The 22,652-nt window shown below is 37.6% G+C and overlaps 1 protein-coding gene across 5 annotated transcripts in view; it reads left to right on the top strand.

Moving 5' to 3' along the window:
- The window catches only part of drp2 (dystrophin related protein 2), a 291,935-nt gene that overhangs the window by 196,019 nt on the left and 73,264 nt on the right, over positions 1 to 22,652 (top strand). For 4 of the 5 annotated variants that reach the window (XM_032554734.1, XM_032554732.1, XM_032554733.1 and 1 more), the window contains 4 exons: positions 6,293 to 6,449; positions 18,287 to 18,407; positions 18,856 to 18,967; positions 20,518 to 20,674. In XM_032554734.1, coding sequence (XP_032410625.1) covers positions 6,293 to 6,449; positions 18,287 to 18,407; positions 18,856 to 18,967; positions 20,518 to 20,674 — 547 coding nt within the window. The remainder of the gene's footprint in view (positions 1 to 6,292; positions 6,450 to 18,286; positions 18,408 to 18,855; positions 18,968 to 20,517; positions 20,675 to 22,652) is intronic. The other variant, XM_032554735.1, reaches the window with a different exon arrangement.

Genomic DNA, 22,652 nt, shown 5'->3' with positions numbered 1-22,652 from the left:
CAGCGATTCGTGCGTTCACCTGCATGTTTTCAGTGTGAATTCCCACATTAGTATTTGAAGCATTCTGAAGCATCTGTGCATAACTGCCAAGGTCATCAGTTTGATGGATGACGTTGCTTAGACTCATCAAAGACATGAAATGAGAACCTTGTTAAGTCGATGTGTGTCTGCACCTGGTTTCAGAGTGAAAGGCTGTTTTGTTGGGGCAAAAGGGAAACATTTCTGCACTGATTCAATTACCACTGAAAACTGAGTTGGAAGGGGCAACAAGAGGCGAGAGGACGTCATGGTCTGCTTCACACAGATTGGCTTTAGACTTCTGAAATTTACTCCAACCACCTTGATTCCTTGTCTTTTCCCCTCTAAGTCCTAAAGCATTCATCGCTTCCTCAAATACACAAAGTAAGTTCAAGTTCAGGTTTATTTCTATAGGACATTTCAGCAACAGCACAGTTCAGAGAGCTCTGCATCACAAAACCATCATCATACAATTGTGAAACAAATAAGCATCACATTTTGTCAAGTTCCATCATCAAAATCATCAATATTCATTAAATATATTGATCAATGTTCCATTTACTAATAATCAAAGGCAACTCTAAACAGGTGGGCTTACAGAAATTTAGAGTTTTGCAGTTTTCTGGAAGTTTGTTCCAGATTTGTGGTGCATAGAAGCTGCACCACAAATCTGCACCAGATTTGTGGTGCAAATCTGCTTGCACCACAAGCAGATTTGCTTGTGGTGCAAGCAAATCTGCTTCTCCATGTTTGCTGCTTCTCCATGTTTGGTTCCGGGCATGCAGAGCAGAACCAGAAGACCTGAGATGTCTGAATGGTTGATACAACAGCAGTAGATGCAATGTGCTCTATCTTCCTGGTTTTAGTCAGAACGCCAGCAGCAGTGTTCTGGATCCGATTGATTTTTTTAGTCAGACCTGTAAAGACGCTGTTGCAGTAAACAATGCGACTAAAATAAACACATGGTTGAGTTTCGCTAGATCTCACTGAGAAATTAGTCCTCTTATCCTGGAAATGTTCTTCAGGTGATGGAAGGCCGACTTTGTAACTGTCCTCATGTGGCTCTGAAGGTTCAGGTCAGAGTCCATCACTACACCCAGATATCGATCCTGATCGCTGGTTTTTAGTTGTAGTAACTGAAGCTGTGCGTTGACTCTGGATGGTTCCTCTTTAGGTCCAAAGATAATAACTTCAGTTTTGTTTCTGTTGAGCTGGAGAAATTTATGCCACAAACACACATTTATCTGTTCTAACCATTTGTTCAGTGCTTGGATGGGTTCAGAGTCATTTGGTGACATCATGATGTAGAGTGGTATCATCTGCGCAGCTATGGTATTCAATCTTATTTCCTGTTATAAACTAGAGCTAGAGGGAGCATAAATATTGAATAAGAGGGGTCCTAGGATTGAAACTTGGGGTACCCCACATGTGACTTCTGTCTGAGAAGACAAGAAAAGGTCCCCGTTCTTTATGTAAGATTTGAACCAGTTGAGTACCAAAGTCCTACGCAGCTCTCCAGTCGCTTCAATAATAAAGTAATCCATGACTCTTCAGTGAATCAGAACTCATCGGTGCCAAAATCAGCTGGAAGCAAATTGTCCTTCAGTAATTCTTCTCCACTATTTGATATTGTTTTAGATCAAGTGCTAACGGTGAATGTTTTAGACTCTTCATTGTTTAGGATTATCCAAGTGTCATGCATAATTTCACTCCTGATTAGTCTGGCCAGTGGGGGCATTGTTTGATGAGATCCTACCTGATTAGATTAGGCCTGAATCCTTTAAGTGTTTCTCTATTTACACTTAAGACGCCGTCTGAATTTTAATTCAGCCCACCCCCCTAAATAAGGGCTTTATGTAGGAGTTCCTCTCTTCACTCAGCCTTATTATCTCTGATGTGACTGTCCCAGCAAATTGTGATGTACAGGCGTAATGATATCTGAGTGCAGACCCATGGTGTGTGTAATTGAAACGCTGCGAAACCTTGACAATGCCCTCATCCCTCTGGTGCCAGATGTGCCATTTATGCAAGAGCAGCCCTTCCCTCGAACATTTCTTACCCTGCTGGGTGCTGGTATGCACTTAGGACAATCAGCTGCTGGATTTCCGTCTGCAGTTTCCACCGGCAAACCTTCAGCAAGTCTGCAACCCTTTAATTTCCTCTAAAAAATGCCACGACATTCAGAATATTATAATGTACATACATACAGCACTGGAGAAAAAAAGGAGCCCCATTAAAACCTCCTGGTTATTCCACCAAAACTTGATTTCTGAACTCTTCCTCAGTTAAAACATTAGTATTGTTGTTTCCTAAATGAACTTGTTTTCTTTGCATTATTTGAGGTCTGAAAGCGCTGCACCTTTCATTATTCTGACCATTTCTCATTTTCTGCTAATAAATACTAAATTTTTACTTGGAATTTCATAGACATGTCAGTAGTTCATACAATAAAAGAACAATGTTCATTTTACTCAAACATTTACCTATAAAAAGTAAAATCAGAGAAACTGATAAATTAAAGTCTTTTAAATTCTTCCAGAGCTGTATATCATGGTATTTTATCTTCTTAGATTTTTAGTTTAGAAATTTTTTTCAACTGTGATGTCCTGCTTTAGCAGTGATTTCTCCAAGAGACATGGAGCGGTCTCCCAGCGGTCCCTCCACTGGCGCCCCGCTGCAGGGGCGGTTGGTTCCCGACTCGGACCACTTCGACAGCAGCAGCGGTGGCTGCAGATGTCATACTTTTGATCTGCAGATCAAGGAGTTTCCCAGATCATTCGGACTCTGGAACATGATACGGCATCTCATCTCTGTGTGCATCTCATCAGGGTCAAAATACTGGCTTCAACATCTCATTGAGTGTCCACTTTTTTATTTACATTTGAATAAAAGATCACATTTATCTGCTCCGTTGATTGAATGAGTTATACTCTGACTCTTAGACTGAGGCTGATTGCTGTGGAAAATTCCTACCAGGGGTCAAAGCATTAAACAATAAAACCTCGTCCCCATGTGGAGGCGATGTGAGATCCCACACAAAAAGAAGTTGAGAGAAATTAGATGCTGACTAGTTCATGATGATAGGAAACACTGTACATGCCTGCAGGGACTCTTTCCTGACTCCAACTCTGTGATCCACTACAAGCAGACAGAAAGAGAGTCCAGACTCTAATTATTTAACTCTTCTTGAAAAGAATAACTTGTTTTTTTCAATTTTGAAGACTTATAATAAGAAAAAATCTTAAGAGCAAAAATACATTTGGAGAAATGTCCAAGATGCTCAAATTATAACTTGTGAAAGAACAAACTTCTGCCATAAAAACAACTCAATGCTTTACTTGGAGTTTTAGAAAGTGCTAAAATTTGTATTTTTACATTTTGTCTCACAGTTGTTGACATTGTCAATAAGCCAAAGCACAACAGGGACCAGTGGGATGCTCCAGTGTTGCCAAATTGTACAAACCTCCTACTTGTTATGCTTATGATGATTCTGAGTTACTTATTAAGCTTTTGAGACTTAACTCAAGGCTTTATGTGAGTTTCTCTCAGTACCTCAAGTCATTTCCTGGTTCAGACCACATCAACAATACTCAGCTTGTACTTTTCATGCTAAACCAGAGTGATATTGCTTTATTTTGAAATATTCTGTGTTGGTTTCAAGCAGCACAGTTAGAGTAAAACGTGAAAGAAAGAAGCAGTTTGTTGTCAGTGTTCCTTGAAGTCTAACAAATATGTTAGGAATAATTTTTCTTTCTCACTAACAGGTTTTTGAACTTTGTTCTGTTTGCATCTATATTTACCGATTCTCTTCGCCTCAGCATATGGAGTGCTGAAGTCACTGGCTCTTTGCTGCTATGGTTTCTGCACACGAGACAAATAAAGAGAGAAAATGTCACACTGTGTAACCGTCTCAATTATATAAAAATGAATAATAATGCTTAGAGCATGAAAGAAGGTTAATAGAAACTCTGAAAACATGACTTGAACACCTGCTGATGAAGCTTTAGAGTACTTTATTTTGGCATCCTTTTCAAAGTTGTTTTTTTAAAATTACATTTATTTAAATAATCCTAGATTCAGAATTAGCTGCATAAATGAGTTGGGTTGCAGACAGGTAGGCAGAGGAAGCAAACTGAGAATTAAAATCAGCAGATAAACTTTCCTCATTGCTGTTTGAGGCCTCGTCACAATGTTCATTTCTACCATCATTTGCACCATGATGGCAGTTTTTATTTCAGTCGCAGAGTGTTCCTGCTTGCTCACATTTAGTGAAATGTGGCTGAAGATTGATGAAGTCAGAGTTTGGAAATGCAGAAATCACAGTATGTTTTTTACTTTTACTTTTGCTGGAAAACAAAAGTAAAAAAACCCCAAAACATCCTGTATTTACATCCAGTATTTCCAGTGCTGCTTCTTTCTCTGCTCACATTGATAGCAATCCTGAAAAAAACATTTCAGGAGAAATAATGGCATTTCTTTGAGAATTCCTTGTTCCCTGAGAAACTCCGTTTTTATTCTGAAAAACCTCCCACTACTTGGTTTAGCTGTTAAATCCAGTAAATTTATTGAACCTAAATCATTATTTCTTATCAATATTCTGCAATCAGCAGTGTACTGGAACATTTAAAGACAGATACAAAATGATGTGACTTTGACTTTTACTCTGAAGTGAAATAAAGCTCCTTAATCGGGCAGATTTTAACTGCACAGCATTCTGGGGAATGTAGGCAGATGAAAGACTTTGATTAAAAAAAAAGATTGCTAGCAACCAAAGAGTGAGTGAGTTAGTTGCTCAGTTGACAAGTGAAAAGTGGAGCAGACAATGCGTCTAAAAAGCACAAGTTTTGTCTGAACATCCATCTTGCATTTGAATCAGAAATGGCTCCAAGAGATTTTCCCCTATCATGTAAATCTACATTTCCCCTTCTTAGAGCTTTGCTCATTTGTTGAACTTTTCCATTTATTGATTTGTTGAGAAAACGTCTATACAATGAGATTAACCAAAAGCAGAAATATGGTTTCTCTTCTGGCAAAGAAGCTGGACTCAATCCCAAATGACAAGCTAATAGCCTTGTCTTTGTACGACAGTCAGTGCCCTTCCGCACTAAATAATAAAAAAGATTGAAGTGAATGCATTACATTTGCATAGTTGAGTATGTGTCAGTATTAGCATAATATTGTGTAACATAATTAAGATAGCCAGGCATTCAGTTCAGAAAAACAGATTTTTTGGTAACATGTTAAAGAAATATTAAAATAAAAACTTACAAATTAATGAGAATCATGCCCGTATGACCTGAGCTGTAAAATGAATCAGAGATAATCAGAGATGGACAAGAGGCTGAGTGCAGAGATCTGGTTCACGGCTTTGTGTCATGGTGTGGAAACAATCAACTCATCTTGAAAGTAAACAACACAAAGGAGATGAGTGTTGATTTCAGGGGGAACAGGGTGAAAGATCAAACCCTATTTCCATCATGGGAGAAGAAGAGGAGGTGGTTCAGGAATATAAATACCTCTGTGTTCATCTGGACAACAAACTGGACCGGAGATGCAACAGTGAAGCGTCTATAAGAAGAGACAGAGGAGACTGGAAGAGGCTAAGATCCTTCAAGGTTTGCACCGAAATGCTGCAGATCTTCTATAAGTCTGTTGTTGAGAGTTTAGTCTCTTCGTCTGTCATCTGTTGGGGCAGCAGCATGAGAGCCAGGGACCTAAAAAGGCCCAACAGCCTGATAAAGAAGACTGGTTCTGTTCTGGTTCTGTTCTGGGGATGCCTGTGAAACCTCTGGAGATGATGATACAAAGAATAATTCTTTGTAAAATTTTATAAATTATAAACAACCCTGACCATCCTTTTCATGAGACTCTTTCACTGAAAACAATGTCTTCAGTCAGAGACTTCTTCAGATTCACTGTAACACAGACTGCTACAGGGGATCTTTCCTGCCACCACCATCTACAATAACTGAAGAATCTGAATTAATATGATCTACAATGTCATTTAATTTCCCTTTGGGATCAATAGAGTATTTTTGAATTTGAATTTTAAAATCTCAACAGGACAGTTCTTCAACAAGATGAGGGACACTGTCTAAAACTCATAATGAATCTTTATTTTGAAACAAATGATGGTAACTAGTTTGACTATATGTGAAGTTCGCTCTATGCTGCCGTTCTGGGTGGTGAGAGGAAATGGCTTCATGTCATCTCCTGGCTGGTGCTTTGGAAAACGTTTGCGAAATCCATTCCCTGTGCGTACGTGTGTTGGCAGGGCACGGCTCGAAGCTTTCTCCGACAACAGCGGGAAGCTGCAGCTCTCTCTGCAGGAGATCATAGAATGGCTGACAGCCAAGGACGAAGAGCTATCGGAGCAGCTGCCCATAGGAGGCGACGTTGGGGCCGTCCAGCACCAGAGAGAGTTCCACCAGGTAAAGTGCACAGTAATACCTTTTTAATTCATTCACAGGCTAGAGTATTTGTTACTCTGTCAAAGCTAAAAGTGGGAAAAATGTGTGACAGAGGTGACAAGAAGTGACCTTTTTTAGATTCTTGCATTTGGATGCATATAGGAGGAATATGGAAAAAGATTGATGACAAATTGATGTGCTATTTTCTTTCTGAGAAAAAGGTCAGACTGCTTTTTGGTAACTTCTGTAAACTTTTCTTTCATGTGACAGTTAACTCAGTCTGTTTCAAAATTCAACAAAATATCTGGGCTTTCATTTTTTTTTAGCAGGTTTGTTATCGACAACCACAAAGTGTGCTTTGAGTTTAGAGATACAGAAACACGTCTCTGGCAGATGGTGCAGATATCAAAGATATCGATTAGTTCCTTTAATGTCCAGTTTCAGTCACTACTAGATAGATGGCTGAAACGTTTTTCCTGCCTTCAGTTGACAGTGATATGATCAACTTGGCTCTGTTAGAGAGATATTAGGTAAATGTTACTGTGTTAAGATCCGAAGAACTAAAAATCTCTTTAGAAATTAGCATTTTTCAATGATTGTTAATTATAAAATGACCTGCACTTAATTGCTTTTCATTATTAATACACAACAACCCCCATACACACAACACATAAAAACAAACTTTTTATTTACTAAATGTTATTTAGACACTCCGTGTTGTTTCATTGTTATGAGAAAGACAAATGAGAATTAAATACATAATTTTTACAGGATTTAACACAAATCCTGTAAAAATTTACTAAAGACTCTTAATCTTTTTAAATTAAGAGTCAAAAAGCAGATAAATCATGTAATGTTGAACTGTTTTCATTTGTCTTTTAACATAAATGAATGATTATGTGTTTAAGGGCATGAACTTGTATCTATGAAGTTTTTCAATTGTCCAATAAGAGCAACGATTGTGATCCTTATCCGTTTGTTCACAAATAATAGTTCACTTGCAAAAAAGTTCAATATGAAAGCATCCTGCACCAAATGGAAATAAATTATTTGGTTTTCAAAAATGAGTTATACAAAGTATTAACAGCAGAGATGCTTATAGTGATTTTGTTAAAAACAATTACTACTCAACATTTAATTTGTCCACACTGAGTACATGCTATCAAAAGAAAAAAGCTGTTTTATTTGCTGCTGCAATAAAACATGAATTTACTTAATGTTCTTTTCATAGTTTTACTAAGGATGCAGATAAATTTCTGTTTTTATCCCAAACTGTGACCTGGAGGAACTGAGTCACAGTCATATTTTCGTTAAGCATCCCACTGATTCAAAAGTAAACAAGATTTTTATTAACGCTAAACAGAACAAGGATTATGTGCTTGTTTCTTTGGCTGCAGTGTGTCTGCTAAGCTTTAGTGGTGTTGAATGGATGAGATCAGCAGCAGTTTCAATGTTTTATTATTGTCTGTCTGCCTTTAGGGAAAGTCTTTAAGTGTTGTTGACAAAAATGACAGCTCCGCCTGTCAGATAATTGCTCTGTGGCTCAATGAGCTGGTCTTTAAATCTCTTTGAGCCTGACAAACTCAAAGACAAACACCTTATGGATCAGTTTGTTTGTCTGGCCAATAGATAAATTCACCACAGATACAAAGATCATAGTTTGAGATGGATTACTGCTTGTTAGAATATTCTGCAGAATCTCAGGCTTCAGTTATGGGTCCGTGTGAGTTTCTGCCTCTTTCTGTGCTCAGTTGCGTGTACGCTCTTTTGTGGTTTATTGTTTTTGTTCAGCTGCATGTTTTATAGCTGAATACTTTAGACATTTAAAAGGCTGTTTAGAATAGATTTCACACCACCTGGCTGTGAGCAGCTGCTGCATGTGGGAACTCCGATTAAAGTCGCAAATAAACATTTACTCTACTTTCCAGCCAGAACATCATAAAATAAAGAGCTTGACTGTTTCTGCTGTTAGAGAAGTTAAAATAAATTTCCAAATATACAGGAAAAATCACTGTTGGTGAGTTTTTCTTTTCTTTTAAAGGGCTTGATGCCTGTATTTATTTGTAGTATGACAGGAAAAAGGGCAGAGACAAGAGGAAAGACATGCAGTAAATAGTCCAGGGTTGAGAACTGAATCCAGGACAGCTGCGTCAAGGACAACAACCTCCATATGCAGTGTGTGCTCTGCCATGGAGCCACATGCTGCCCCCTGTAAAGGTCAAATGACGACAAGAAAGTTTGATTTCTTAGAAGCACAATAAAAAGCTGTGGGTGACTTCAAACATTTTGTATGTGTAAGGGTTTTATTTGAGCAATATTATAGGTGTGAAGTTTGTAAATTCAAATTCAAAAATACTTTATTAATCCCAAAGGGAAATTAATTAATAAATACATTTTAATGTAAATTTATTAATAATAAATAAACTAGTAAATAACTGTGTTTTTAATCTTTAAATGCATTTCTGTTTTAGTCAAAAAGTTAATTCTCCTGACATTTATTGGTCTTGACCCATTGTCTGTGACGTCACGCTCTCCAGAACTCCGCCCACGCCGCCATGATGGACGTCAAAACAACCAATGCGCTCCTTTAAAGCCTGTCAACAACCAGTAGTCTAATATCGCTTTTATTTAGTGGATTTCGCAGTAAAAATGGATATAGGGTGCTGCACTGTCGGCTGCACAAACAGACAAGGATGCAAAACAAACTTGTCATTTTTATTTATAACTTTTAATGAGGAAAGATGGCGGCGGCGATGGATAGCAGCCGTCAATCATAATGACTGGCAGTTCACGGTGTAACCACGGATTTGCAGCGAACGCGTTTTACAGGGTAAGAATATTTACGTTCATATACTTTATAAATAAGTATTATTAGAAAGATATAAATAAAATATTGCTCTTTGGAGAAGATACGTATCTCTATTAGCAACCATGGAAACACTGCCCCACCGTCATGTAGCCTAGCATGTATTGAAAAAACTGGTTAGCATCTCGTCTTTTGTACGTTTTTAATGTTGCTCCGGTTTAAGGGAAACGCTGTTTATGACATAGTGACATAAATCATGTGGTGTGAATTCAGGCAAAGTCGGTAAATTGATCAACACTTCAGGAGGGAGTAGGTTTCTAAGCTGGCTATTTCCAACGTTTGTGCTGTTATAGATTAACTGGTGGCTAAATTAACTGGTGGCGGCAGCTGGGAAGGACAGATGTTTGTGTGGGCGTGGCTTTTTAGGACCCCTTTACCGAACCAGGAAGTAAACACTGAGAAAAGCTTAAAAAACTTAAAAATTTAGCAAAAATACTATCCTATTCCGTAAGACAACCATTAAGATCTCAGGAATACTAATTAGAAAGACTTTTATTGGTCTAACATGGTATGTTGCCTTTTTTTTTTTTTACATTAATCTGTAAAATCACCAAAACATGTAAATTACGCAGAACTTGTCCTGATTTATGTGTTGCTTCAGAGGTTGAAACTCATCATAGGAAGATCGAAATAGCTCTCAAGATGCCATAAACAGATCTCAGCAAGCCGACATAAATGTTGAAGAGCCATGGGATTAAAATTAAAATATTTAAAAAGATCGACTGGCTATGTTGTTTTTCACATCTCCCTCATATTGTATGATATTTCAAATAGATATCCACAGAAACTATAGCGAAATCTTTTTAAACACTGTTTTTGTAACATGCTATAGCTTATTTCCTAGTTCACTTACAGAAGACATGGCTACCGCAACTCTATGTGGCAGTATCATTTCTTCTTTATTGTTGATATTTTTCTCGTATTTTAACTAAACATCTTTATTCTTTTTCATCAAGTGACCCTGATACTCAACCATAAGAGAGAATGCTGAAAAAAACAATTGTCTTATATACTTTTACATCAGAAACAGGTTAAAATCTTTACTCAAACTGAGATTCTGAAAGTGTCACCAGTTAATCCAGGTTTGCTTCTTAAAGCGCGAGGTGTCCGTTAGATCAGAATCGATGACAGGTAGGATCATTAGACTTCTGTCGGTCGATATAGCTTAGTGGATAAAACAGCGTTCTCGGATCTCAGCGACCGCCGGTACAAGTTCAGTTAGAGATGTCGTCTGATTCACTTTTTGGACCGGTTTATTTTATTGTCTAAAAAAATAATATTCACTTGCTGCCAACGTTTTGGAGGTAGTACCATTTAACAAGTTTGCCAGGCAAACTTTTAACTGATAAGTGATATAGCTGCTGCCAAGCAACAACATAAGTTATGTTATGCTAATAGTTGGTGGTTACCATAGCAACCAATGACAGTTAGCTTCTCCCCTTTTCTATTTCTGCCTATAACATTGGATCAGATTTGTGTTGTCTCTACTAGTATTATATTTTAACACATACTTTAGACAAATTTTATTATATAATGGTTTCATTTGTAATTTTGCCATTTTTTGTGCATGTTTTTTTAACTGTTGTCATGTTGTCCAACTAAACTGAGCTAACAACAAATTACCATTATTAAGAATCTTTTTCTACGCCAGTAGTTGTAGTTTTCTTCTCTTGGTCCACCTGAGGCTTGTCTGTAGAAACGTTCCCACATTTATTTCTATATTGAACTTTTTGTTTACATTTTGACTACCTTCTTTATTGCGTTTTGTTGATTTCGTTGGTGGAAATCTGTTTAAATAACAATCTACAGATGGTTTGTTGGATGAAAGGCCAACCATGACTTCTCAGGAGAATCGTTGTAAGAAACCATCTGGTACTCCAGATTCATCAAAACACCTGTAGGAAGTACGCTGGTTATTCTCATGAAATGATATTCACGCTGACCATATGTGCATTCGGATGCTGGGCTCTTTCACAAAGCAATCCATCATGATGATGGAAAACTTTTGCAAAATGTCAGTTATTCTTTCAAACAAAAAGTTTTCACATATGGTGATGAGGCCCACTGGTGGGACAGCTGCAGGAGTCCCAAGATGTCTTCCAGGGATTAAAATCTCTCCTTGGAAATCATTTTAATTGACAGGTTGTATAGAGCTGTGTGCTCTGTGGACAGGGAGGGTAATAAACCTGTTACAGAAACATGGAGCCTCCAGATGACTGAGTGCGTCTGCACACAGCAAGCAGAAACTCTGACACATGGATCAGAAAATAAATGAGCAGAAACTATGCTAATCATTTTGTTTAAACTAAAAGTCTCACCTGATTTACTTAAGTTGTTCTTTCACTTCAACTACTTCAGTAACAAACAATGCATCTTAAAGCATGAATACACAGAAGTTGCATTTCCATTAACAATAAAATTAAGCAAACTGAAATTGTAATAAATTCGCGTAAGGGACATACGGCAGTTTTTGAAAAAAAAAAAAAAAAAACATTTTTGCGCTAGGATTAGGTAATTTTTCAACCACATCTAAAGACTTTTCACATCACAAGAGTCAAGTGATCAACATCCGGATGTTACTACCGGCAAAAACAACAAAGAAGACGACAGGAAGTGATAGTAGGATAATGGTTTATTTTTGTTTTTATTGGAAAATTTGCAATCTAGCTCCACCGGAGCTTTCAGCATCACACAGTTCATAAAAAGTTGTGTCATTCCAACATGTTGAATCCACAGCTCTTCTGCAAAATTTCCCCAAAACACCACATACAGTCTTTAATGACTTATCGCATGAGCAAGCTTATTCACATGTGATTTTGATTCTATTTCTTATGTAATGAAAACACTCCAATTTCCAAATTGTGTGGTTTTTTTTTTTTTTTTTTACTTTAGCAGAATATTGACAAAAGTTTGTGCACATTTGTAATGGGAATGCAGCTCCATTCAGGTTAAAACAAATTCTTCTTTTCTCTGAGCACCTCCCCCATTTCTGTAGATTTGTGCGCCGTCATGTCTGAAGTTAATCCGTACTGACAAGAAAAGACGTGTAGCTCCTGTTTCACCTCCTTTAAACTTCAGCCAGAGCTGCTCTGTTGTTGAATCAGCATTTCAATTAGAAGGACCGCAGGAGCAGCTAACCACAGGAATCTACACTCCACATTTATGCTGCAACACCATACACTCCAGTTCATGTGTTCAAAGCAGACATGCAATATTAAAGCAAAATAAAAGGGGAAATTAATTAGTATTGAGATCTTGTGAACATTGAGTTCATTATATTCAGAATATTTGGTTTCTAATCCAAAAAATGTCATGACATGGCAGCAGTGTGAGCAGGTTGACACTCACTATGATCTATTCAACACTGAGACAAAATTAAAATGTAATTTTTAAATAAGAAGCACAGCTTGTTCTTCACTAACATATTACATACCTCACTGTGACCCTTCAGCTGCACAAATAAATAACAAAGCAAATACAAGCCAAATCCCAGCAGCTTTGCATATTATGCATCTGTGATCTAAAATTTAATAGATTCCATAAAATGTTAAGCAACCAGGTGGAATTTAAATTGTCTGGATTCTGTTATACTTATGGATTAAAAAAATAAATTAAAATTTAAATCTGAAAGGAGATGCAGACTAACATTTTGGTACGATCTAAAAAAATACCAAAGTCGCAGCCACTAGCTTCAAAATATTAAAATCGGAGTTTATGTGACAGATTAATAAAAGTGAAATAAGAAGAATATGTCTTTTTTTATTTTTTTACCCCTAAAAATCTCGAAAGTGTGGCATGAACCTTTATCTAGTCTACAATCATAAATATTTTTGTTTTCATCTCTACCAGCTCTTCACATGTAGAGACTGGACCATATGCCTTTTTCTTTCATAAAAATATCTTAGTCAGACTTAATGGAGAATGTCTGTGCAACAGATTTCCAGTTTGATTTAGGTTTGGACTTTGACTGGGCCACTCTAACACATTAATGTGCTCCTAGCTAAACTGTTTCATTATAGCGTTGGTTGTATATCTAGAGTTGTTTTCTTGCTGGAAGTTGAACCTCTAACTTGTATTTTGCTCTGTCCATCTTCTTATGAAAGCATCCCCACAGCAGTATGCTGCCACTACCGTGTTTTACTATAGGTATTGTTTTGAGGGTGAATAAAAATTTTAGTTTTCTGCTAAGCATGGAGCTTTGTTGTCATCAGGAACATATGCTTTCTCATGTTTGTGTCCTCTTCATGGTGATAGACTTTAAATAAACACTCCTAGTATTTTTTTAACATTGCCTATTTTGTTGGACTTTCACACCACACTGAAAAGTGTAAAAAAAAGAAAAGGATGTAATATTTTAGTTCCACTTCATAATTTTGCAGTATTTCCAATCAGTCCCAATAAAATATATTAAAGTTTGAGGTTGTAGCATAAATAAATGTGAAGAATTGAAGGGTTTTTAATGGGTTTATAAGACGCTGCATTAAAAAATAAGCAAAAATTAGATCGAATGACTGCTGATTCCTACAGAAAGAGTAAAAAATAACAATATTAGCATGATGGTAAACATATCCTCTCCCTGTATTGTTGGACTGATCATTTAGATAAGCTGTAGTAAACCAGCCAGAGATTTCTCTATTAGGTAAAGCCAAAGTAGAGAATTATGACCTTTATTTTGATTGCAGCATGTAAAAACAAAATCAGTCACCCTTTTTCTGTTCCAGAATTAATATGGTGGATGTTTGTTACCTCTCCAAAAAACTAATTAACCCAAGAACTCTGTCATCCAAACAAGTCGGCGTATCTCCTGTGGTTCGTTTGGTTTGAGCTGCTTCTCGCTCTGGGGAACGTTGCTGTCCTGTTTGGTGTTTGATGCCTCTTGGCCTCATCTCTGCTGAGTGTCAGCCTCATCATGTCACTGTGACGACTGTCACAGACATCTTCACTGCCAGCTTGGCTGCAAAGGCAGCAGTGTCAAAAATTTAGTAGTTTTTCAAACCTTTGATGCACTTGCCTTGAGTGTGTTTTAATTTTTTTGTCCTCCGCTTGTTGGCACCGCCTTTATGTTCTGTCACTTTGTGTTTTCCTTTGTGTTATTCATCTTATGGTTGCCGTGTCCTGCATTTTCTGAGACGAGTTGTTGGGAAGAAGATTGTTTTGGCAGCTTTCCCCCTCACTTTCTGTCCTGTCCTTGTACCTAGACATGGCATGTTGTGTGTTCTTAAAAATAAGAATACAGGAAGTGGACAACCAGTTGGTTTGGGTTAAAGCCAGGTCTCCAAAATGTATTGTTCTTTCGATAAAAGTTTTTGCACTTGCATGAGGTACTTTTTAGTATATTTCACAAAATTGCAATGTAAACATGTTTTTCACATCACACAAGTCATGTGATCAACAATCGGATCTTATTAGAGAAGAAAACAACAGGAAGTGGTTATTGGACGACGGCTACGCATGTTTTTTAATGACTTATCACGTGAACAAACTTATTCATGTGTGATTTTAATTCTTATTTAACCCTTTCATGCATAGTGTGGTCACTGCAGTGGGCAGCTATCTAAAAGCCACTTTTTTGTGTTTCTTGTGGATTTTTATGTTATAAATGCACAGAGACCACTAAAGTAGACACTAGTGCATCGTATAATACACTGCCAACTACTGGCCATCCACTGCAAGTGCAGGAACAGTTTTGTTAAATCCAATATGGCTGACAGACGAAAAAGCAACTCAGGAATATCCAGTCCCTCCTTCTACTCTTGCTGGTAAAAAAAAAAATATTGTGACATCAAGTAACCCCTGAAGACTATGGATGTATTTTCCAAATAACAACTTTGTGTTCGGAGAAAATTACAACTGATCACCTAGGAAAAAAATCCTAGAAACAATCACCTTTTTTATGCCTCAAGAAAATCAAAAGCACTTTGGAGAAAAAATCCTGACATAAAGGATCATAAGTCTTGCAGGAAAGGGCCAGTAGAAACACCACAATTGTGAAATTGTTTTTTTTTCTTTCACATTAGCAGAATATCTGCAAACTTTTGCACATATTTGTAATGGAAATGCAACTTTTTTTTAGGTTGCCCCATTTCTTATTTGTTATGTTCAAGATATGCAGATTTTTGAACAAAAGCAGTGGTGCTATTAGACATGTTTAATATACATTATTTGTGAGATCTACACGTGATATGCATTGATTACTAACTGATTATGTTCAAAGTTAATACGTTTTATTCAAATCTGCAGACTGTTATTGAAGAACTGCAGGAAGAAATATAGAAATTTGAGTCTAAAGTGTGAGATTTTGTGAATAAACCCACAAGTTCACTACATGGAGTTCTGCTGAACGCCACCATTCTTCCCCTCCCTTCCCCTCCTCTCTCTCTATCTTCTTCTCTTTCTCTTTTCTCTGTCCCATTTTCAGTTCAGCTCTCGTGTATAATCTGTGATGCCTCTTCTCCCAGAGTGTGTGGTCGCACTAAAACTTTTCCAACAAAGCAACGAGGGAAATTGCCTCCCAGTTTTCTACGGAGAATTAAACCTTTTTAAGAAATGTGAATTATTGATCGTAAGTGGATTTATTCTCCAGTCACTGTGTGAGTCTGCGCTGTGCTGCACTTCGTTTCTGTGCCGGCACATGTGCATCAGTATTAGTTTGTGGGGATGTTTACGCTGCGTGTTTTGGGGGGTTTGGAAAGAGGGCAATGTCTTCGAGTGTGGCATGGATGTGTGTGTGTGTGTGTCTGGGTGTTAGGATGAGAGAGTGTTCCTGCTGTGGAGGGGTTTCAGCTGTACAACATTCTCTGCCTCGTGTAAAATAGGAAAATGAGATGAAAATTCATCACACATTGAGAGGAAACATCAAGAGCGAGTGAAATTAATGCCATCAACATGTTTAAGCCAAGTCAATGAAGCCATTTCATCCCCCTGACTTCTCTCCATTCCATGCATAATGTATCTTAATCTGATCTGAAGGCTCCCCTCTTAATGTTCCTCCAACCAAAGACGAAGTCTGTGAGTGTGAAATTTTGCTGGAATTAAAGTTTTAACATGACAGCTGGCTCAGAGAATCCATGGCTCAGCTCCTCTTTTGGGAAGCAAAGTAGCTAAATTGACGAGGGGAAGAATGGAGAGCTGGAGAGGATGAAAAGAGGACACAGAATTGGGAAGAGAGCGAAACATGTCAGCGGAGGAAGTGGAGAAAGACAGACGGCAGGTTTACCTCATGACTGTTGCACTGGGAGTTTTATCTCACGCCCCAGCGTTGCGTCGTCACACGCTTTTTGCTTGTTTGCTCTGCGCCAGCTGGTGTTTGCCGGCGCTTCGGTGTAGCTCTACTTTCCGCGCGTTATCAGGGCCTGTCGGGCTCTTGTTAAAAGCCTTGGAAACAGTGTCACTGCTGGGGTTTCCAATTCAAACTACTGATGTAGATTTTTTCTTTTTTTCCTCGCTGAAATTGTAAATCTCTTTATACCGTAAGAGGATTGAACATGCTGGCTCCGCCTAAATAAATTACTGTGAAGAGGGGGAATATCCCCGGTGCTAAGTCTTGCACCTGCAGTGAGGGTTTCATACAGAACAAAGATTAGTGAATAAGAAAGGAGAAAGTTGACACAATGGCTTTCTTCTAGGCTCAAGGGGATGCTCTGGGTTTAAGAGAAAAGCAGAAAGTTAAGGCATGAGTGTGTTTTCTCACAAATTGAGTTGCTCGTCTGTAATTTGCATGGCAAGTACTGTTAGCGTACAAGACCTGGTACTTCTGTAAACAGAGGCTAAATGATCTGCACTCTGTGGATTTGTTCTCCTTTTCTGCACAAGCAGACAGCGCTACTGCGTTAGGTAGGTTCTCCTGTAAGGAAGAAGAACCACAATTTTTTGATGCTATTATAAACTGTGACTGTGACATGCTCTGGTCGAAATACAACAGGATTAAAGTGCCAAATCCGTTTTATAACCTGCCTCTAGTGCCGAGTTCGTCTGCAGCTGGGTTTGGGGAGAAACACTTGACGACTACTCAACTATGATAGGTTGCTGGGTTTTTTTGTACCCCAAAACCTTTTAAGTGATTCTACAGTATAAAGTGTCAAACTCATTTTCGTTTTGGGCCAAATCAAGATCATGGATACTCTTAAAGGACTTGTTCTGCCAGAATATATTGGTAAAACCTGTTCACAAACTGTTAAAATATCAAAATATCTTCTGATTCTGGTTCTAGTTCTGCTCTGCATCCCCAGAACCAGAACCAGACATGGAGAAGCAGCATTCAGTTTCTATGCACCACAAATCTGGAACAAACTTCCAGAAAACTGCAAAAACACTGAGTTCCTTTAAATCTAGACTAAAACCCACCTGTTTAGAGTTGCTTTGGAACATAATAAATTAAACATTAATTAACATATTTGTTGTGTAACAACAGCAAAATGTAATGCTTCATTTGTTGACTGTGTTTTTATGATTTTGCATTTTTTGTTTTTATGACGTAAATCACTTTGAACTGCCTGTCTTAAATATGGTGTACAAATAAACTTGATTTGACATTTTAGTTATTTACATTATTCTTTCAGAGAAGTTTTCGGTTTCTAGACTTAGTAGTCATAATAATAAATAGATTTTAAGTATTGTTCAAAATATTTTAGCTGAAACACCAAATTTAGACCAGATTTTGAAATGGTGAAAAACAATTAATGTAATTTCTTTGCTTCTAAACAAGAAACACTTGGAAATACACATTTCTTTAATTTCTGTTAATATATTTTTTAAGCTGTATTATTTCCATTTGTGATTGGTAGTACATAATTTGATCCTCAAAATATTTTATGGTAATTTTTCATCATCGCCCGGTTGTTAGTTTAAAATTTAACTCATTTTAGTCTTTATTTGTTGAGGTTATTTTATTTAAAGATAAAAGTTGCGCTCTGCCTTCACGACTCATCATTTTCCACTTCTATCCTTCAGCTTAAAGACTGTTTTTATATTTTATTCTTCCTTCCCCCTGCAGGCGTTTATGGAGGATGTCAAGTCTCGCGGGCCCTTCATCTACTCGGTTTTGGAGTCAGCCCAGGCCTTTCTGGCTCAGCACCCCTTCCAGGAGCCAGAGGAGACCCTGACCGATGGAAAAGGTCTGCTCCCTTCATGCTATATGCCAACTGCTGCGCCAGCTGAAATGTCACACTCATTTTCCCCCTTAGAGTTCATTTGATTAGGGCCCTCGCAGGTGAAATCCTCCATTAATTGTTATTAGCAGTGATCTGTCCTCTGGCGTCATACCAAGTTTAGGAAAGGGTCCGGGTCGGGACCAATTACCTCCAGTTTACCAGCTCTACAGCACCATCTGCTCAGATCAATAATGCAGTGTGTTTCACTATTTCTCCACTCCCACGTCTATTTATTTTTTCTTTTTTTTGCCTCGTTACCCATCTGCCCTGTTTTCCTTAAACTTTTCCAACTCTTTTCTTTGCTATCACACTTTTCTTACCAATCATTGTAAAGCTATGTCCTCCACACTCTTATTGCTTTCATATGTTGATGCCTTTATTGCTTTATTTACCTTTCCTCTGTCTTCTGCAGAGGTGTCTCCACGGCGACGGATTTTGAACGTGAGCCGATCTGTGTGGAAGCAGGCGAACGTGGCGAGTGACCTGTGGGAAAAACTGACCGCTCGCTGCGTGGACCGCCACAGGTCAGACGCTTCGCTCTCTCTCTGCAAATAGATCCTTCTGAGATTAAAGTAATTAAACTTTATTCTGCCTTTCTGCTATATTGCACTCAAAATGATGAACTATTAAATCCCCAAGAAATTAAAAGAATGTTCAGAAGAGCATAATTTTCCTCTTACTCGTTAATCATTTCTCCAACTCATCGCGTTTTTACCTCCACCATCTCTCAGCATCTCAGTTAAAGGAATAAAAATCTCCCAATGTTTCAGATCATTAAACTAATTTTACTGTCAGAATAAAAAATGGGAAAAAACTTTCCAAACCAACCTGGCTCTATGTAAAAGAGTAACTGCTTCTATGTTAATTGTCATTTTTCAAAGCTGAGTTTTATTTCACTTACCATATCTTGACCCAATTACTGCAGAATTAAGAAATAATTTAAATAGAACCATCCTGTCATTTCATTATTCCTGTTTTCTGTCTTCCTATAGAACTGCTCTAAAAGCCGATCGTCATCCACTTTATATCTGTAAATACTCCTGAAATTTAAATTTTTACAGTCTATAAAGATCCTACATGTTCAACCTCTTCATTGCAGATTCAACTACAGTATCTTCTGCTGTTATAAGAACTGCTTTACAGAGTGTTTAAAACTGTTTGTTCCTTACATTAGAGCAGGGATGTCCAAAATTTTTGCCAGCTGGGCCAAAATTGTTGACTCAAAAATAGTTGTAGGGCAAAAAAAAAAAAAAACCTACCTGAAATCAGGCAAATAATGTAGTTCGGTATCTATTGTAGCTCCAAAACGTGAAAGCGATTTGGCCATTGTAGGTAGAAAAAAGGAGTAAATTTCCACCTTTCTAGAAAAAATTTCAAAAGAAATTTTCAGCGTTGGAAATTCAGATATTTACAAGGTTTTGCTGTAGAAATTTCTGGTATTAATCTAAACATTTGATTTTTTTCTACAAAATTTCTGAGATTATTCTCAAAATTACATTTTTTTAAAGTTTTTTATGGCTTAAACTTGTTACTTAATTTTGCACATATGTTGTATTAAAAGAAGAAATCTAATTTTCAGTTTCTTTCTTTTGGACTCGATTGAATAAAATTATTTTCAGTAATAGGAACAGGCTTTGGGTCACTTTGTTTCAAAACGCTCACTATATTTTGCCAAGTTTAAGAAAGTATAAAAGCTGACTGAGGTTCAGCAAAGTTTGCTTTTCAGTAGAAGTCTCTGGATACACTTGGTTTTACCTTTTGTTAAAACTTGGTTGTAAAACACAGATACTTTGTGTATTTAACATTTGCTTTTGTAAGAAAATTGTGTTGGTAACAATTATTCCTGGTGACTGTACGTTGTGAGCATATGAACGACAAGCTCCTTAAGTTTTGCTCAGATTTAGCCAGTAAAACTGATTCTAATAGATTCTGTAAAAAGCAACACATCCTACCCCGACCCCAAAAAATACAAAAACAAAAACTGAGACAAATCTCTGTGATTTACTGCATGTTTGCATTAGCCCAAAACTTTTCTTAGCTCAGATTTTAACTGTAATTTCAACAAATCCTGCAGGCACATGGAGAGGACACTGGAGCGCCTTTTGCAGATCCAGGCAGCCATGGAGGAGCTGGCAGGGGCCCTGGAGCAGGCAGAGGGCGTGAGGGACGCCTGGGAGCCTGTTGGCGACCTCTTCATCGACTCACTGCAGGACCACATTGACGCCACCAAGGTTGTGCTAAACACACAACGCTCACACTTAAACTGTTACAAATCTGTTTTACCTGTAGACTATTGCCTCCAAATAATGACAAGTAAGCTTTTATACATGGCAAATTTTAAAGACGGGAAGTTTTTTTCACCAAGAGCACTGAAACTATGTTTCCTGCATGAATATTTCAGATCTGTATCATGCAGTTCTGCATCAAAATGTTTGTTTGCCTGCATAAATATGCCTGTCAGAGCAGCTACGATGTGAGAGACGATGACAAGGACGTGCCGCTTCAAATTGACGCTGCGAGGCGGCGCGGGTTACGATCCTTCTCCGAGGAGAGGTTGTTAAACAAATGACAGGTCGTTGGTTTAGTCATTATTGAGTGCCGAGTGCCGCTGCCGCCTGTAATTGTGTGGCACTGTTCATTATAACTGAGGACCCTTCACAAAAATCATGTCACTGTTTGGACTCTTGTCACAACCAGCACATGTTTGGGCCCAGTCTTCAGGGAAGGCTTGTCAGGTTTCCTCATCTCATGCTCACAGTGACACATGCACATATACATTCACCTACCGAAAGATGCTAAAATAAACCTGTGGCGTCTTTACAGGACTTGTTTTGACTCTTTAAACGCTGCTTTATGACAGATACAGAAATAGCTGTAGGTTTGTTGTTGCGTCTTTTCTTATGATGAAAACGACAAAACTGAGACTTTTTCTTACATTATTTCCTTCAGTTTTTGCCTGTTTGTCTGATAATATCCACATAGGGCGTTGAAATGTACATCTTATCTCTGTAAGATGTAAACTAATCACATTTTGCCCCAACTTAACAAAAATACATTTTAATGGGTTTCATTGAGATCGTATTGGTGACAATACAAAGTAGTGCATAGTTGTGATGTGAAAGAACAAAAAAATCTACAAGGTTATTAAAATATTTTACAAATAAAAATCTGAAAACTGTGTTGCATTCAATGCTTCTCTTGAATCAGCACTTTGTAAAACTTCTGGATGCATTTTCTGTGTAGATTCCTGCCGGTTATTTATATCTGGAGACATTTTTGCATATTCCTCTGTTAAAACACTGAAACACAGTCAGACTGGACACTTAGCATCTCTAAATATCCTTATTCAAGCCTTTCCACATATTCTCAATAAAATTTACATCAAATCATCCCTATAATTAATTTTTTATTTCATGTCCACTCTAAGTTTTCCATGAAAAAGATTTGTCTCCTTTGACTGGAATGCCCTTTCCTACATTTGCTGTAGCTTTAATTTTAAACAAACTATAATCTAGAATTTTTTAAAATTCTTTTCACTCTGTTATAAAAGCCAGATTTGACCAATAAATGTCCAATAGTGGCCTTTTGTCTGTATTTGTGATTAATGCTCTCCTTACCTGGTTTGTCACTTTATACAACCATTTGAATTGGAGGATCAGTGAGATAATCAAAGCTTGAGATATTGTTTGATGTTCTAACTCTTCTCTTATCATCTCCACAGCTTCATTCCTGACTCGTCTGCTTTGTTTCTTGATCATTACGCTGCTCATCGCTATACAATCCAACACAATTATGCATTGCTGTGTGTTGGTTCAAATTACGAATAAAAGATACTGAAGTTTGTGTTTGAGATGTAGTAAATTTGATTCAAATAGTAAAACTATTTTTTGCAAAGCTCTATCACTTACTTGGAGCCGTTTCAGCCCCAGCAACCTTTTCCAGCCTGTGAATCGTCTTCTAAAATATAAATTATGTGAAGTTAAAGTTTTCCTCTTTTCACTTTTGCTTAGTTTTCTTGGCTGACTTCTTTTAGGCTCAAGCCATGCAATCATGTTGAATATTAAATTGTACTTTGGACTTACAGTCAGACAGTCATGAAAACAATTTTTAAAACCGTGTATACTCTTTTGTCAGCCGTTATTGGGTTAGCATAGATGTAATAATAGCACTACTCTAAAATGTTCACATTGATCACAGAAGTAATGCCGC

Source organism: Xiphophorus hellerii, chromosome 23 (assembly GCF_003331165.1).
Source record: "Xiphophorus hellerii strain 12219 chromosome 23, Xiphophorus_hellerii-4.1, whole genome shotgun sequence".
Lineage (NCBI taxonomy): Eukaryota > Metazoa > Chordata > Actinopteri > Cyprinodontiformes > Poeciliidae > Xiphophorus > Xiphophorus hellerii.
This window is presented reverse-complemented; position numbering and strand designations above follow the sequence as displayed.